The sequence below is a fragment of the Microcaecilia unicolor genome, chromosome 7 (genome assembly GCF_901765095.1).
Source record: "Microcaecilia unicolor chromosome 7, aMicUni1.1, whole genome shotgun sequence".
In the NCBI taxonomy this organism is placed as follows: Eukaryota; Metazoa; Chordata; class Amphibia; order Gymnophiona; family Siphonopidae; genus Microcaecilia; species Microcaecilia unicolor.
Window position 1 is genome coordinate 205,364,741 of NC_044037.1, and position 19,173 is coordinate 205,383,913.

Here is a 19,173-nt window from a genome sequence, read left to right on the forward strand (position 1 = left end):
GGCCGGCAAGCAGATAAGCTGAAAAGATAGTTTCTTTGAGCCAGCGGGCAATAGTGGCTTTAGACGCTGGAGACCCTCTGCGAGGACCTGATAGCAAAACAGATGATCATAGATCCTGAAGGAGATAGTAACTCGCAGATACTGCAGCAGAGTCCTGCGCACATCCAACAGGTGCAACTGCCCAAAAGATTCTGGAAACTCCTCCTTATCAAAGGAGGGCAAGAAAATAGGCTGGTTTAGGTGAAACGCTGAAACCACCTTAGGCATGAAGGAAGGCACGGTCCAAACCGTGACCCCGGACTCTGAGAATTGCAGAAATGGATCTCTACAGGACAGCGCCTGGAGCTCTGACACCCGTCTCACCGAAGTAATGGCCACAAGAAAAACGGCCTTTAGTGTCAAATCTTTCTCCGATGCTCGCCAAAGCGGCTCAAAAGGAGAAGCCTGCAGGGCCTTCAAAACTAGCCCCAGGTTCCAAGCTGGACAGGGTGCTCGCACGGAAGGCCGGAGGCGAAGCACCCCACTAAGAAACCGTGCCACATCTGAATGAGCAGCTAAAGACACGCCTTCAACCTTACCAGGAAGAGAGGCCAATGCTGCCACTTGCACCCGCAGGGAATTATAGGCCAAGCCTATTTGTACACCATCCTGCAAAAAGTCCAGAATCGGCAAAACAGGAGCCCGCATGGGTGTGATCGCTTTGAAGCACACCAAGACTCAAACTGGCGCCAAATCCTGACATAAGCCACGGAAGTGGAACGCTTGCGGGCCTGCAGGAGAGTGAAAATGACTGTGTATGAATAGCCTTTGTCCCTCAATTGCGCCGTCTCAATCGCCATACCATAAGATCAAAGCGGCAGGCATCCTCCATGGCTACCGGGCCCTGTGACAACAGGTTCGGTACCAGAGGTAAAGGAAGGGGAGCCTCCACTAGCATCTGTCAGAGGTCCGCATACCAAGGCCTCCTGGGCCAATCCGGGGCGATGAGGACCACTTCTCCTGGGTGCAGCCGAATCCGCAGGAGCACGCGCCCTATCAAGGGCCACGGAGGGAACACATATAGTAGGCCCAGAGGCCAGGGCTGAGTCAAGGCATCCAACCCAGCCGAGCGAGGATCTCTCTGTCTGCTGAAAAAGCACGGGACTTTGGCATTTGAACTTGTCGCCATAAGATCCATCACGGGCTTGCCCCATTTGGCACATATCTGCAGGAATACTTTGTCTGCTAGTTCCCATTCTGCTGGATCGATCTGATGCCTGCTTAGATAATCGGCTTGCACGTTGCTCTGACCTGCAATGTGAGCTGCCAACAGAAACTGAAGATGCAGCTTGGCCCAGTGGCAAATCTGTTCGGCCTGCGCGGCTAGTGCTCTGCACTGAGTGCCGCCTTGTCGATTTATGTAGGCCACTGCTGTCGTGTTGTCCGACATCACTCTGACAGCCAATCCTTCCAGGGTCACTTGAAAGGCCAGAAGCGCCTGAAACACCGCTTTCAACTCCAGGCGGTGATGGACCACTCCGACTCCTCGGGTGTCCATAGACCCTAGGCATGCTTCCCCTTGCAATGTGTGCCCCAGCCCTTCAGGCTGGCATTTGTCACTACTAGACACCAATCGGGGAGCGCCAGCGGCATTCCTCACCGCAGCATGCTATCTGAGAGCCACCACTCCATGCTGAGTCGGGCCACAGGGAGCCAAGAAAGTCTGCATTGATAATCCTGAGAAACTGGAGACCATCTTTGAAGTAGGGAATACTGTAGAGGTCTCATGTGCGCTCTCGCCCAGGCCACCACTTCCAATGTGGCTGTCATCGATCCCAGCAGCTGGACAATGTCCCAAGCTCGTGGGTGGGGAATCCTCAGGAGCAGACGGACCTGATTCTGAAGCTTGCACCGCCTTAGCTCAGGTAGGTATACATAGCCCGAGTCTGTGTCGAACCTGGCCCCCAAATATTCTAGAGATTGCAAGGGGGTCAGGTGACTTTTGGCCATATTGACGACCCAGCCTAGAGATTGAAGTACTGAGACCACTCTGGCTGTAGCTTGATAGCTCTCTGTTACAGAGTCTGCTCTGATAAGCCAGTTGTCTAGGTACGGGTGAACCCTGATACCTTCTCGCCTGAGCAAAGCAGCTACTACCACCATTACCTTCGAAAAGGTTCGGGGAGCTGTGGCGAGGCCAAAAGGCAAGGCCCGGAACTGGAAATGTTTTCCCAACACCGCAAACCTCAGAAACTTCTGGTGCGGGGGCCAAATTGGTATATGCAAGTAAGCTTCTTTCAGGTCTAGAGACGTGAGAAACTCTCCTGGCTGTACCGCAGCATTGACGGAGCGCAGGGTTTCCATGTGGAAATGCCGCACTCTCAGGGACTTGTTTAATTCTTTTAAATTCAGAATAGGGCGAAAAGACCCTCCTTTTCACGGCACCACAAAGTAGATAGGAGTATCGGCCGTAGCCATGTTCGGCGGGAGGTACCGGGGACACGGCCACTAACTGAATCATACCTTGCAAAGTCTCCTCTACCGCCACTCGTTTGGTGGCAGAACCACATCGGGACTCCACACATCTCTTACTGGGGCGTTGAATTCTATTCTGTAGCCATCTCTGATCAGGTCCAGAACCCACTGATCTGAGGAAATATTGGCCCACTCCTCGGCAAAGAGAGAAAAACGTCCTCCGATGACAGGAAGCGAGGAGGGGGCCGGCGCACCATCATTGAGAGGGTCGCCCCTGAACTCCAGGCCTAGAGCCGGTGGCTGCGGAACGCTTATCCGAGCGAAAGGAGTTCCTCTGCTGAAAAACGGGCACGAGAAGTGAACCCAGCAGAACGCCCCAGGCAGTACCTTCTAGCTTCACGGTCTATAAGAGGAGTGGACCGCCTTGGCCCTTGGAGGAAGGCCTCGGCCTATCTTCGGGCAAGCGCTGGGGTTTAGGATCTCCCAGGCCTTTAACAATTTTTTTTCCAACTCCTCACCAAATAGGAGAAGGCCTTGAAAGGGCAACTTCACCAACCTTTTGCTTAGAGGCCATGTCCGCTGCCCAATGTCGTAGCCAAATAAGACGGCGAGCCGCCACTGCTACTGCCATTTGTTTAACCGAAGCTCTGACAATATCATAAAGGGCATCAGCCAAAAAGGACAAGGCCGACTCCAGCCGCAGAGCCACATCCGAGAAGGGCTCCGCTCCATCTCCGGGCTGTTCCACTGCCTGTTGCAACCACGCCAGGCAGGCTCTAGCAGCATAACAACTGCATGCAGACGCCCGAACAGTAAGACCTGCAATGTCAAAGGGCCGTTTAAGTGCTGCTTCCAGCTTACGGTCTTGTATATCCTTCAGGGCAACTCCTCCTTCCACAGGGAAGGTAGTTCTCTTTGTCACCGCAGTGACTAAGGCATCTACTTTAGGCATTGCAAAGCGAGACAAATGCTCCTCACAAGAGGGTATAATTGCCCCATAGCCCTGGAAACTTTCAAAGGTTCCTCGGGGTCTGCCCACTGAGTGGAAATAAGCTCTTGGATGGAGTCATGCAAAGGAAAGGCTCGAGCAGGCTTTTTGGTACTAGCCGTCCTAGGATTCACAGAGGAGGCCGTGCCACTGTCAGGCTCTTCAATAGAAAGGACCTGTAGGGCATCTGAAATAAGCGCTGGCAGCTCATCACGGTGGAAAATCCTCACCGCGGAGGGATCATCCAGAACCTGTGGTAATTCTGCACCTGACTCTGGCTCCTCAGACCACGAAGGCCTGCCAGAACTCTCTGAATCCTCACAGCCCAACCACTGGGGGGGGGGGGGAGGAGGTGCACCACAATCTGAAGGGGAAGTAGCCCTTCTATGCTTTTCTTTATGCCAATTATCAGGGAAAATAGCCTCAGCGGGCAGTCCCAGGCCAGAATCCACCGGGGGGGGGGGGAGGGGGACAATAGAAGGGGCCTCAGACGAAAGAAGGGAGAGCTCTTTTCAGCATGTATGCTTTATGCGATAATAACACAAAATCAGGGGAGAAAAACTCGCCCTGGGCACCCAGATCCCGTCCGGGGCTAGCCGCTCCCTGAATAGCCTCAATTTGAGGTCTCCCCCCCCCCCCCCCCCCCCGGGCTCAGGGCTCTCCGTCTCTACGGAGGCTGTGCCATGCGGAGAATTCGAAATGGCGACCGCTGCCAGCTCTGAGCGGGAAGAATCATCGCTCGCCATGCTCGGGCCGGCTCTTACACCTGTACAGCATGATTTACAGAGCCCCGCTGCTGTTTTGCGCTTGCCACACCGGGAACAGCGCTTTACATTGCAGCCATCGCTGAAAACGGCGGGAAAATTCAAAATGACGGTTTCGCGCCAAAAACGCCCCGATCGCGGGCCCACCCCGGAGGAGTTAGAAAACACTCTTACCTCACCGGACCGAGTATCACAGCTCCGGTCCCATAGAAGAATCAAAGGAAAACCTCTGTTCCATTTTTTTTTTTTTTTTAACGCTGTGAGGAAAGCAGAGGTAATAAGAACTCCGGAGGCTCAGATGAGTGGGAAAGGCAGGGAAAGGCGAACCAATGTGCCTGCATCCACTGAGTGGGAAAGGACAGGGAAAAGCAAGCTAATATGTCCACATCCACCGGGGCATGGGTAAGGCAGGGAAAGGGCTGACCTATGTGCCTTCAAAGTGAAGCTGCTATAGCCTCTAATACCCCGGCTAACAACTGGCAAGCCAGGAGCCACCCCCAGGGCAGATTTTTGATGGAGCTCGAAGAAGCTGCAGCCACCCTGCTTGGGGAGATAGAGAATGCAGAAGAAGCAGTGGAGATGGCTGGCCATGAGGCACTGTGAAAAGTTGAGTGCTCTTTATCTCCCCCGCTGGTTGATGGACACAACCCATACGTAATGGCTTCATCTGCTTGATGACAAGGAAGCAAAAATTTTATATAAGATTTGTGATATTTTTTCTCAAATATCCTACATTTATTATTAACAGATGAATGTAAAGTTTAAATGTAAATAAAAATAAAATTGATGCTACTTTCTAAGGGGCCCTTTTACTAAGGCACATGGGCGCCTACGCGCGTCTAAATCGCATCAATTTGGAACTACCACCCGCCTACAGCATACCCCAGGCGGTAATTCCATTTTTTATGTGCCACTGGAAATATTTCTTATTTTCTACCGCATGACACTAACCGGGCAGTAATTGGCAGTGCACGCGTGAGACCTTACCGCTAAGTGAATGGGTGGCAGTAAGGTCTCAGGCCCAAAATGGGCACGTGCCAATTTTTATTTAGCTGCACATCCATTTTCGGCCCAAAAAAAACAAAGGGTTTTTTTGCAGGTGCGCTGAAAAATAGACCTGTGCACATCCAATACACACATCAACAGCGCAGGCCATTTTTCGGCGTACCTTAGTAAAAGAACCCCTGAAGGAGGTACAGTAAATCATTGAATTCACTAAATTAAATCATACACATATCTAAAATCTATTTTTAAAACCCCTCAAAGCTAAATATATATGTTTGTGCAAAAAGTTTCATTCACAGAGAACCAATTCAATTGCTCACTGATTTGAAGGACAAGATGCAGCATTGAGAATTCACTACTTTGATGAACATTTTCAAGTATATTTTAAAAAACGCTTCCCATCCTTTCAATTAATGTTTCAGTCCAGCAGCACTCATTGGAAACTGACAGAAGACTGTGATGCCAGTGACTGCAAAAACTCTTATCCCATGGTGATGATTCCCCCAAAACAATCTGTGAAATAAATTCCACCTCGACTTATTAAATATGCATCTGCAATTGGTAGGTCCCGGTTTGACAATTCACACCAGAGACGCTGGTGATCCATAAAGCAAACCATGGGAACAAAACAGAATAATCATCATTCATATCAAATATTGTCATTAGGGATTTTAAAAACATAATTACTGACTTATGAATAGCAATACAGCCCAACAATTATTATCCACTGCCACCTGCTATCTGACCCCATCAGCTCATGAAGTGGATGCTTGTTGCATGTTACAAAAGCCAACGAGCAAAAACAGGAAGAACTGAGCCCATATCACACACCTGATGGCCCTTTGAATAAACCATTTCAACTTTTTCTTCCATGTCTTCCTCCCAAAGGATGTGCAGGACTAAGCAAAGCAATTCTGGAAAGGCCAAGCTTCTATTTTTATTCAAAAATCAAATCTAAAAGATCAAACTATACAGTCAAATCTCTAGGGATGTGTTCAGGTGAAACTTTTGGGCTCATTTTCAATTCATTTGGATTTTTTTTTCCAATATTTGATGTTTTTTTTCAGTTGCCTTAGCATGCTTTAGAACTTTTTAAGGCACGCTAATTCACTTCACACACATTATTTTGTAGGTTATTGAACTTTAAATTGATTTAACACACATTAAGGTGCTTATTTTGGAAGCACTGTTCGGGTTTTAGATGGATGTTTAAATCCTGATTCTAAAAAACTGGGATATGAGCATCCAAAACTGAAGAGTGTCCACCTGGCAAAGTGGCATTTTCTGGGTGTGTTTTGGGAAGGATTAGGGTGGGCCAAAAATACAGACATCTATTCCCCATTCAGAATATGACCAAAAAGATGGATGTCTAGATTTAGACCTGATACCCAGGATGTCTAAGTGTCAGAAAAGTGCTCTGAATTAACAGCGCTCCACTGGAAGGATTAGGGTAATGTTACCACCCCTCTCGGCTGGACTATAGTGATGTGCTCCTAGATACCTGATTGTTGTAGTCGTGGCAAATATCCAGGGAACACACACTCACAGCCGAGGGAGTGGAACAAATAAACTAACCTTGTCCTTTACTCTCAAAGAATAAAGGAGGAAAAGAAGCTAAATTTAGGATTTGTTCCTGAACTGGAAGAACCGCACCTTCAGATTTGCAAATTATCTTTTGCTTTATTGAATACAAATGCAAACAAATTTTCATTCAAATAAACTCAAATTCACAATTAGTGTGTGGCTTAATAGAACTGCAATAACATATTCAACATTCAAATGTAGTTTTACATGTATACCCTTATCTTTTTCAACAAAATCACCTAAAAAGGCAGAAAAGGACCTTTTCAGATAAATATTTAAATTGTCTTTTTATCAAAATCAGATATTTGTTTTAATACTCTTTCCTTGCTATTGATGTCAGAATTTGTGTCTTTATAGGTATTATGGATGTTTGTGCAGGGATCTCACTTGAACCCAGAACACTTAGGCAAGTCAGGAAAACATGGATTTTTTTTTATATTTGATGTTGTTCTGTTCTTTAGTTTTCCCTTAAAATGTTGTAAACCAAAAAGAATGATATGTCCTTCAACACCCTTTGCAAATGTCACTTAGCTGTGGTTGAATTTATTTAGGTGAGGTCTTTCTTGCGTGGGAGCTCAGCTGGAACCCTTCAGAGGATAATTCACTGATCTCTTCTTCCTAAACCTCACTTATAAAGAAAATAATCAGGGAAGCAAAACCTTAAACTCCCTGTACTTGTTCAGGAACTGACTCCACTCTGGTGATAATTAACCAATTCTCAATACTGTGGCCAAGCTCTCTAACTGAAATAAAATAAGTTAAAGTACTCACTTCACAGCCTATTTCTCACTGTTAATTCCCTATTATAAACTGCTGCAGAAGAAGGCTTTTGCACTGCATTCAGGGATCTCACACAGTAACCCATTCCCTATTCAAATAGTATTACAACACTCCATCTCACAGACTTCACATAAAAACATAACATTTCCCTGCACAGCTATCAAATCAATCTGGGGAATACAGCACACTCATACAAAAGCAGTGCTTAATCTGCCACCTGGCCTTGCACTGAACTCGGAGCACTCAGAAACAACACACCTTTCCCACAGACACAGCCTAATAGCTTCTTTCTCCAAATAACAGATTCACCTTCAATTTCCCCTTAATCATCCTTTAAATTCTAGCACATCTTTCTCTGACACCCTTATAGTTTCTCTCACTTAGTATAATTAGTAACAGAAATCACAGTCTCCCACACTCCTGTGTCTCAACTGTTTTTCCCTATTCTAAAAGGAGTAGGCAGCCATGTGTCCACTAAATACTTTAGCATACAGAATCTCATTCCACAAAATTGTAACTCACTTTTTATCTCTTGGAACCCAGTTCTATCTCTGAAATACCCTTCACACTCACCTCAGCTCACTTTCAATATCAAAGTGCCCTTTTTCAATGTCACATTTCACTATAAACTCATAAAATATACTGTTTTCTCTTACATTACACAGACACACACCATACGTTTTTCTTTCTCAGTCCTTCCCTGCTCTCTCTTAGCTCAGCAGTGTCCCTGGCAACTCACCCCCCCTAGAGGACCACCTGACATCACTCAACCAATCAGCTTGTCAGCTAAAGACTGGGTTTTTTTTCGTATCTGTTTGGTTTAGAATCTAGGCTGTCCCTTCCCCCCATAGAAGTAAATGCAAAACTTCCTACACAGAGAATTTCAAAGTCAATTTTAACCTGACTTGTACCCAAAACAGCAAGAAACATTTATAGTACATTCCCCACCTAATCATGGGTTATTCTTGGTAAAATAAAACCATATTTAAGAAACATCTCACACTTTCTTCACCTAACTCTATTAATAATTCCCAAACTAACTTTAAACCTTTTCCAGCCAGCACCATCCACCAAAACCCTGGAACAGCTCCCCTAGAGCCCCAGAAAAAAAAACATTTAATATATGTTACCATAAATTACAGTAAATCACCCTAAAAGTGAAACTGTCAGGGGATACCAGGCTCTGTGATAACTTCAGGAAAAATGGATGTTTATGTTTCTAAAATTGTTTATATAGACATTTATGTTCCTGCAAATGAACATCTATGTTGCCTTTTCATTACATGGATGTTCACACGGTCCCACATAAATGCCCATGTACCCTATTTGTCTCGTTGATATTTTAGACACCTATATTTCTAAAATGGATGTCCATAAAGTATGTATCCAGCACATGAATGTCCATTTCTCCTTGTATTCTTGAACAGGGTCTATGTCAGCAAAACCCTGTTCTAAAATACTAACTGAACCTCACATGTCCTGAATTAACATCTAATATATAATCTGATCGTTCTTTCTAAAATGCCACTCCACATTTTTTAAGGAGCATTAACAAACTGAGGGGCCCTTTTACTAAGCCGCATAGGCGCCTATGCGTGCCCAATGCGCGTCAATTTTGAGTTACCACCCAGCTACCACGTGGCCCTTGCGGTAATTTTATTTTTGACGCACGTCTAATATGTGCACTGGAAAATATTTTTATTTTCTGGCACATGGACGGTAATCAGCATTTTACGCGCGTACACCATTACTGCCCAGTCACTGCGTGAAACCTTACCAATAGGTCAATGGCTAGCAGTAAGGTCTCAGACCCAAAATGGACATGCGGCAATTTTCATTTTGCCGCACGTCCATTTTTGGCAAAAATTTTAAAAGGGCATTTTTACAGGTGCGCTGAAAAATGATTCTGCGCGCACCCAAAACACATGTCTACACTACTGCAGGCCATTTTTCAGTGCACCTTAGTAAAAGGGCCCCTGAGTCCATGCTAATAAATGCATATTTCTGCCAAGCACTAACATATAATGAAACATCATATAAACATCCCTTAATTATAAAGTTATCTAGAATATTATACTGTGGCTTTTAGACCTGATTGAGGCTCAAATCATTGGACTAGCTAACCTGTTGTAAGGTTTTGTTTTGAAGTCACATATTTTGAATCATTTCAGCTGTTTTATTTTTTTAAATTGTGCTTTCAGTGAATACTTTTGATAGCAAGTCAGAAATATACCCACCATAAAGCAAAAGACATGGGGAAAGCTACTGCTTAACCCGGGATTGGTAGCATGGAATATTGCTACTATTTGGGTTTCTGCCAGATACTTGTGACCTGAATTGGCCACTGTTGGAAGCGGGATACTGCTTTCAACAGTGGCCGATGGGCTAGATGGACCATTGGTCTGACCCATTATGGCCATTCTTATGTTCTTATGCATGACATTATGCACCAAACAAATCTGTGATATTACCAGCATCTGCAAAAGATAATTTTGTTTTTTCTGTCACCAATTCTAATGACACAGCTTAACTAGTCTCAGGATTTAACCCGTTTTGGCTCAAATTTATTTTTATCCTAGATTTCTACAACAGTTTTGGAACCGAGCAAAAACAGGTTAACAGTAATCCAAAAAAGATTTGGATAATTTCCTGAAAGAAAAGTTCATAAGCCATTGTTAAGACGGACTGGACTTGGGAAAATCCACTGCTTATTTCTAGGATAAGCAGCATAAAAACTGTTTTACTCTTTTGGGATTTTGCCAGGTACTTGTAATCTGGATTGGCCACTATTGGAAACAGGATACTGAGCTTGATGGATCTTCAATCTGTCCCAGTATGGCAACACTTAGGTTCTTATGTTCTTATAAACAAACAAGCTTGTGCTTCATTGTATCCTGGACTTCTGTAATCCCAGATCACAGTTTGTGGTTCACATGTCACAGAATTCATTTGTTGCTTCCATTTCCTATGCATAAATCAAATTAACCCTTTTCAAATAGGATGTTATGCTTGTGACATCGGTGCCCTATAGAAAAATCCCAGCAAACTTCATTGAGCATGCATGGGTTGTGTTGTTATGTGCGAGCTAAAAGTAAAAATCAAAAACTACCAGCCCATTGTTCTGGCTTCACAATATCTCATTTGCACACACTTACATATACTTATTTGTCTCAGCTCTGTAGGAATTAATAGGGAAAATTCACACAGTCCAACATTTTACAAACCTATTTATTACAATGAAAAAACAAAACAAAACATAAATACCCAAGTAAGCGAAAGAACATAATGAATCCTTGTCCTCCATTCATACAATTTTTATTCTGGGTCCTTCTGTCATAAGGAGGACAGTGGCATTCACAGGACACCAGTCATACACAAACCACTGTGATCTTCAACCCTGCATCAATCAAAGCTAGAAACTGGTTTAGTGCTTAGCCAGCTAAGTTGTATGACACACCTAAGTGGCAAGCCTCTAATGTTCAGTGAAGATAACCAGCTAAGCACTATCTATTTATTTGGATTTAGCTCACCTTTTTCAGTAATATGTCAAGGTGATACTGGGCATTTCTCTGTCACTACTACTACTTAGTGCTTTTTTTGTGCCGGTACAGTGTACCGGCACCTTTTTTTTTTTTTGAGGTCCCACTCCCGTCCATTCCTGCTCTGTTTACATATTGCCGGTCGCGATTCTCCTCTCTCCCCTGCCCTCCCCTCCCCTCCATGCCAGCAATTCTCTCCCCTCCCCTGCCCTCCATGTCCCCTCTCTCCCCTGCCCTCCCCTCTCCGAGTCGCGACGAACGGCCGGCAGTGAAGACGGCGGTACTCACTGAGGCAGGCACGCAGATGCAGGGTGCAAGCAGGTTCATCTCCTCTGATCTCGCGTTGCTTCCCTCTCAGCACGTCCCGCCCCGGAAGCAACACGAGATCAAAGGAGACGAACCTGCTTGCGCCCTGCATCTGCCTATAGTGAAAGCTGTGGCAGTTATGATCCCAAACTATACAGTTGTTGGAAGATGGAGAGTGGGGAAGGAAAAGGAAGAAATAAAAAGAAGTTGATAGGTAAGAAAGAGAGTGGGTATGAGAGAGACTGGAGCTGAGGAGAGAGGTTAATTCAAATTATACTAAAATTATTCAAATAATTAGAACACACTCTTATTCCTACTGATAGTTTTAGAAGTTTATAAATCATGATCACTAGAGATACCCTTAACATAATAACTCCTATATAAACCCAAATTTTATAAATAAATTCACATTCCCCAAAAGATCAGACTGAAAAGTCAAATGATCCATATGTACATGATATCTCTGACTAAAATAAATGTACAATAAAACGGGTGTCAGGATTAATGCTCACATTCCCTCACTCCATAAGAAACTACAGAACACAAAGCAAGTCAATTATAATACCTAGAAACTCATGTGTCCAAACTAAATTACCAGCGTCTGTTCTTGGATCTTTCTCCTACTAATTAGAGAAACTGAATCATTACATATGAAAATTACTCAGGAAGTCGATTTGTGTTGATAGACAGCCAAAATAACACAACCCACACGGCTACATTTTAAAGGAAGGAATTTTCAAGTAACTCAAACAAGGTATTACTTGAAGTCTTTGAAAGTCCTTTACACTGACACGTTACTCCAGGTTTCTAGGTTACTCAATCCCCTTGCCCTAATGTGAGAAGAGTCACTATTAATTGAATATATCCATGTCAGAGAAGTACAGAAGAATGTGTCCAATGCAACCATGAATATTGTGAGGGTTTGTCGTCATTGAAACTTTTCATCAGGATCTCTAAATTTCCCTCTATGAGGTAAGGATAACCTTATTCTCCTTACAAAAATATGCCAACTGGTTAACTATAATCTACCATGATCTGTTAGCTAAATTAAGTTTTCCTAGTTTCTACCAATTTTTATGCTTCTGTGTAGACCCAATAAAAATCATCTTACCATTTTTGGCCTTGTGTATTTCTGAAATATTTGTACTTCAAAGGAAGGAAAACATTTAACAATGGAAAACAGAATATGGCTATTTCAACAGGCTTATACTCGAGTCAGCCATGTGAATTGTATTAATAAATTAAAACAGATCGCCATGTTGGCTGGATTGCATATTAAAACACAGCTCAACAAATCCGAGGCACCAGATCACCATGGCACCTAGAAACTGCACTGTGGCAGCTGAGATTTCATGCCTCCAAAAGATTTTTATTTTTCTAACACTGGCTGCCTTTGCCGTAACAGAAGCCCGCCATTCTTCTGCAGGCCACAGTGATAGCTGGGATTTCATGCCTCCAAAAGATTTTTATTTTTCTAACACTGGCTGCCTTTGCCGTAACAGAAGCCCGCCATTCTTCTGCAGGCCACAGTGATAGCTGATGCCACAAGGCAAACCTGTGAAGCACAGCTACTAGAGGTCTCACTTGCTGATGATAGCACACTTGGGGGAGGGGCGGTTTGGTTTCTGATTTACTAAGTTCTCCTTTGCATAGACAGAGAACAGGAAAACAGCTTTAGTAGATCAGGCCTAATGCGCTATGAATGTCTCTATCCCACCCCAGCCTCCAAATTTCAATGGGGACAATGGAGGGAGGTGGCAGGGCTAGGGTTACAACAGTGCAGTTAGGACATTGCCTGGGTCCCCATGCCACAGGGAGCACCAAGCCTATCGAATGCTAGAGAAGGCACATCTTGCTAGCAGGCCTTAAGCCTCTTTCCCAAATTTCTTCTCTAGGCCCCAGCCTGTCTAATGCCAACCGGGGTGGTGCATGAGGTCTCAACCTCTGGCTCTCAAGATTTTACGATGGCTTTTCATGGCAAAGAAAATTTGTCAAGGCCTGTATTAAGAGCATAGCACACAGTACTGAATAGAAAATTATTGAGCCCTTTTACTAAAGCAAAGAAAACAAAAAGGAGAAACCCCCCACATAAATAGCTTGTCAAAGAACAAACAGAAAGTAGGGGTGGACCCCAGTTCTTTCAAACAAAATAAGGCAGTACTTCCAAAGTTTGAAGAAAAGATTTATTCTATTGGCATCAATCCAATGTGGTGCAGTTCTGTACATTTCATAATCACATTGGATTGCAGTCAACAGAATAAATTTTTTCTTCTAACTCTGGCAGTCCTGCCTTCTTTTGTTGGAAAGACCTGTGGTCCTCCCCCACTTTCTGTTTTTAATTTGCAAGCCCTTTTACTAAAGGGCATTAAGCCCTAACGTGTGGTTAGCATACCCAAAAAAAGCTTACTGCAAGGTTTTGCGGTAATTTCTTTGCGTGAGCTAATTGCATTTTTTTTAAATGTTTTTCTGGAGGGGGGAGTGTCATGAATGGAGAATGGGCATGGAAGTGTTAACCAGCTAGCATCGTCACATTAGCAAATGCTAACTGGTTACCGCTGAGTTAGCATGGGAGCAATTTGCACCTCCTAAATAAGAGATGGTAAGTGCTCCTGCATTAATTTTTTTGCATGTCCAATGTGCTAATGAAAAAAAAAAAACACAGGCCCTGCAAAAAGTAAAAAGCTCTATTTTAGGGATATGCTGCAGCTAGACAAAGGCTTTGCATGTGTTAGGGACCTGTTACTAAGATGCGCTATGTTTGGTTTATTGGCACGGCTAAGTTCCTTTTGATTTGCACACAGACTGTTCTCATTCAACTCAAGAAGTCCAATTAGACATGCAAGTATATCCAAACTGACTACGGAAAAATGTGAGTTCAACTAAATGTTTTCAAAACTCATTTTCTTCCGGCACCTAGATTTGGCCATAAGGATAATGAAATTCTATTTTTGATGTGGTCTAAGTCAACAGCTGTCCTTTATAAAGCCTGCTGTCTAGCTTTGCTTTAGTTTTACAGGGAATCACTGAGATAAAATTAAGTTCACACATCACATGACAGCTTTCTACAAAGTTATTCTTAGGATATACATTTTATAGAGAGAGATTTTTCAAATGTATAAATTGAACTCCCATGCATGGAGTACATACAACTTAAGGTTATTTAAAAAAAAATCAGAAGCAGCTAGCTCTTCTGATATGAAATAATTGCTAGGAAGACTTTCAAAACTGAATTGGGCACCTTACCTTTTCAACACAACACATCCTATCGCAACACTGGAAATCAAAGAACCCACCAACTCGGGTTTAAAAATGTTAGGACCCTGGGGGTCAGCACATATTTTAGAGGCCAGAGTAAACTTTCTTGTTTCTACTCCACACCTTTCTTCCCAGTCTCCTTCCTTTTTCCTCATCATCCTTTCCAGCCTCTTCGCTTCTGTGGCCAGCCTGCAGCAATTGCTGTTCTTCCACCCCAATGGCAGTAACTCTTTCCCGGCCTGAACCAAGTCCTCTCTTACCCGATGATGACAGGTGATAGGAGGTAGACTTGGGAGTAATCTAAGGAAACATTTCTGTACTAAAAAGACAGTGGATGTGGAAAAGTCTCCAAGGAAAATTGGTAAAGATGAAGACAGTACCTGATTTCAATAAAACTAGACTATCAGAATTTTCTATACTGCTATTATTCCAAAAGGATTCAAAGCGGTTTACACTGGGTAAAAAAAACTCCAATAATAAGGAGAAATTAACAATCTAAAAATTACACAGTTAAAAAATGAAACCACAGTAAACCAAAAATATATATAAGATCCAGAAGTCTTGAAAAGAAATCAAAATCATTCCTCAGTTTTTTTACATTTTTCTAAAAGAAAAGTAAGAAGGTACAAGCTTCAAATTCAAAGGCAATTTGTTTCATATTCTGGCACCGACAAAAGGAAAGGAAGCCTCAAAAACAGACTTGAATTGGCTATTTTTTTAAAGAAGAGGTTGGTGTATCTTTCAAAGATTTGTAATCTTTGTTTATAATGAAAATTAATAAAGAAATTAAACATAAAGAAGAGGTGTGGGCACTAGCGCATGTCAGTGGTAAAAAGTGTCCTGTGGTAGTTTGAACGTGTGAAGTTGGCACATGCTGGGCCAATTTTTATCGCAGCTGGGAAAAAGGTCTTTTTGGATTTTTTTTAATGGGGGCAGTAAATGGTTGTGCGCTAAAATTAAATGTAACACACAGCTATTCACTGCCTGAGCCCTTACCACCACCAATTCACTACTCGTGTAGTAATCAGGCAGAGCGCACCAATGTGGTCGTGCTGTCGATTACCACTGGGAACATCCCCCACGGTAGAAAATAGAAAAATATTTTGTACCACTGGAAACAGAGCACAAGAAACTTTGAAACTTCCACAGAGCGCCCATACTACCCCTGCAGTAGTGCCGATTTGGTGTGCACTACCCGCGCATTAACCCTACCGCTACCTAGTAAAAGGACCCCAAAGATAGGACTGTGTTTTTATGTTGGCCCATTTATGCAGCTACTCTGGCCGGTTAAGTACTAAATATCAGCATATCGGCCAACTGCTGACTCGACCTCAGAACGTCCCCAAAATAGATGGTTTTCACACAGGTGCTAACTTTTCAGCAGCATTTACCACTTAAGTACCGCTGGGAATTAGAAGATTGCCCTGAATAAGCGATTTAACCATTCAATGGCCGGTTAAATTGTTTTAAATATCGACCTTTTCCGGAGACGGGAATGTGGTGGGACTAGAGGACACGAATTGAGGTTGAAGGGAGCAGACTCAGGAGTAATGTCAGGAAGTATTTTTTCACAGAAAGGGTAATAGATACGTGGAATGCCCTCCCGTGGGAGGTGGTGGAGATGAAAATGGTAATGGAATTCAAACATACGTGGGATAAACACAAAGGAATCCTCTTTAGAAGGAATGGATCTACGAAATCTTTGTGGAGATTGGGTGGCAACGCCGGTAACTGGGAAGCAAAATCAGTGCTGGGCAGACTTTTAAGGTCTACGTCCTGATGGTAACTGAATAGAAATGGATGGGCTGGAGTGTAAATTTTAAGGGGCTTCGACATCAGCTTCAGAACTTTTAGTACAAGAACAGTGCTGGGCAGACTTCTACGGTCTGTGCCCTGAGAATGGCAAGGACAAATCAAACTCGAGTATACATATAAAGTATCACATACTATGTAAAATGAATTTATCTTATTGGGCAGATTGGATGGACCATTCAGGTCTTTATCTGCCATCATTTACTATATGACCAGTGTGTAACTATAAAAATAAAAACACAATGAAACATCAAGTCAATAACATCAAGAACCACTGCAGAATCCAAGTCCCATCAGAAACATCAAAACAGATCCACTGCTTGTAAGCCAAATTCCTGTGTGAACAACTTAGCCTAAAGGCACCATCTAAAGAACATCAAATCACTCATCACACAAAGCCCAGCTGGTAGAGAATTCCACCACCACCAAAGGGAAGTAAAAGAAAACACATGTGAATGACTGGTAGCCCTTCTAATAACCCTTAGGGATGGCACATCAAGAGTATATTGCTGAGAAAGACATAACGGTCATAAAGCATGATGAACTCATGTTCAAGAACAACATGCTGCTCAACCGTTACATTATTAGTGTATGGCCAGTCATATATTTCCAAAAATAACTTCTAGAAGCCAATGTTTTAAATTTAAGTAAAAATATCTTGCATACAGTATTATACTTGCTGCTAATTTGAATAAAGTAAGATAATTGTAAGGACTATCAACGACAACCTGTTCATCTTTCTGTTGAAAATATTTTCATTTCTAGATCTATGACATATATATATATATATATATATATATATATACACCATGTATTATGAGATATACTACAGATTTTTTTTAAACATCAAGAATTCATAAGTTCATGAGCAAGTACACACATAGAGCAAATATTTCCAGCACTCTGAATGGACCCCACAGGCAGAATGAAGATGGATGAATAAGTCATCAACCAGCTCAGGTTGAATAAACGTTCCTAGCTTAAATCTTTTCACAATTTTCCAAAATTCCTTTGTACAGGCTGGGATCCAGCCCCTTTTTGTAATGTATAACCTGTCTCTTGCATTTTCAGTGTTAAGTCATTTAGGGGGTCTTTTACTAACGCTTAGGTCAAGTTATCTGCAGCAGAGCCCATTTTATTCCTATGGGCCCTGCTGCAGATAACTCAAGCTAAGCTTTAGTAAAAGACCCCCTTAGGATTTTATTTTTAGTGGTTATAGAGTTGCCTGGCTTACTGGACGAAGGGTAGGCAAGCACATTTTTCTTTGCAGCTGTCTTTGTAAGTTGCATAGCTCATGATAGTATGCAAACAACTGTCAGGGGTCAAATAAGTATCGACCTTTCATGCTATACTTACTTCTTGTTCAAGAAAGGGAATAAACAATGAAAATCACAACCAAATCACCACTAGCTCATATTTTAGCAAATCAAGTCACACTGGCACATCATGAGCTTCATGCATAATAAGTCCATCTGTTCAATGTTTCATTAAAACCATGAGATGTCAACAATTTATAAGGAAAACTCCTTTTTAAATGAATTTCGGTATTTTGGTTTCAAAAATTTCGTTATAAAAAAAAATTACTCTGTAAGCCAGCCATATCAGGGTTCTGCTGTAAGAAGTCCCAGACACTCAAGCCTCTTCTGAACAAAGCTGAGAAAGATGTTAACCAGTTCCAAGGTTCATGTTCCTCTTCAGGATGAAATGATTATCATTAAAAAATTTAAAAACAAAACACTTAATATCTTACCAAGATGAGATCCACACAGATCACATGATCAGTTGGTCAAGGATGCTATCAGTTTTTCCTGCACTTTATGTCACGTCTCTTAAGGAAATCATGAGGGAAAATATGTATCAACTATCAAGTGCAATTGAGAGGAATATTCTACATTGGAACATTTTTTGCTCAAGTTATACTCTCCTATACAAGACAGCCTTGTTTTCCTTAAAATATATGTACAGGCCACTTGGGTTCAGCCTTTAAATCATGCTGAAACCTTCAGTGCTCTACCAGAATAGGCAGCAGTTTTGACCTTTCACTAACCCTGCAACTTCCAGAACAGGGGATGTTCCTACTCTCCTGACTGACTGACTGACTGGCAGGGAGAAGACAGCCCATGGAGAGAAAGCTGGGCTAATATAAATACATAGCCCAGGGGGAGGGTCATTGTTTTTGGTTTTGGATCTCCACCTGCCAGAACTCTTATATGCAAGGGGAGGAGGGGCATTGCAAAACCCCTGGCCATTCCCTACACATCTGTGCAAGGGGATTAAGATTGTTTTAACCTCCAAGCTGCAGCACTCTCTTTACCAGTACAGAAGCAGGTCTGTCACTGACCTTTAACTACAAGGAGTGGGAACCAACCTCAGAACCTACAAAGCTACTGGAATGCTTCCAGGGAGCACAGGAACAGGGAATCTGTCTCCCACACTGCCTGCATGAAAATTACAGAGGAGAAGGACTAAAGGTGCTATGAAACCCAGCTGAAGCATTTGAAGATTACCCAAGGTAAAATCTCTTTACACACCAGATATTCCTCTGGGAGAAACTTGCCTTACCTTGTGAACTGTAAATAAAAGAAGAGAATTAGGAAGAAGAGTATAGAAGATAGTAAATGTGATTTTTACAAGTACTGCACCTAGTTGTGACTGATAGAACTGACTCCATGTTGGAATACCCAAC

The 19,173-nt window shown here is 42.9% G+C and overlaps 1 protein-coding gene across 11 annotated transcripts in view; it reads right to left on the minus strand.

Annotated features, from left to right (window-relative positions):
- The window catches only part of MYO1B (myosin IB), a 429,756-nt gene that overhangs the window by 245,741 nt on the left and 164,842 nt on the right, over positions 1-19,173 (minus strand). The window contains exon 1 of one of the 11 annotated variants that reach the window (XM_030208971.1): positions 8,232-8,262. The exons of the other annotated variants lie outside the window; for them this stretch is intronic. Within the exon in view, the coding sequence (XP_030064831.1) occupies positions 8,232-8,251 (20 nt within the window). The 5' untranslated portion in view covers positions 8,252-8,262. Of the gene's footprint in view, positions 1-8,231; positions 8,263-19,173 lie in introns of those variants that run through there. 11 annotated transcript variants of the gene reach the window in all.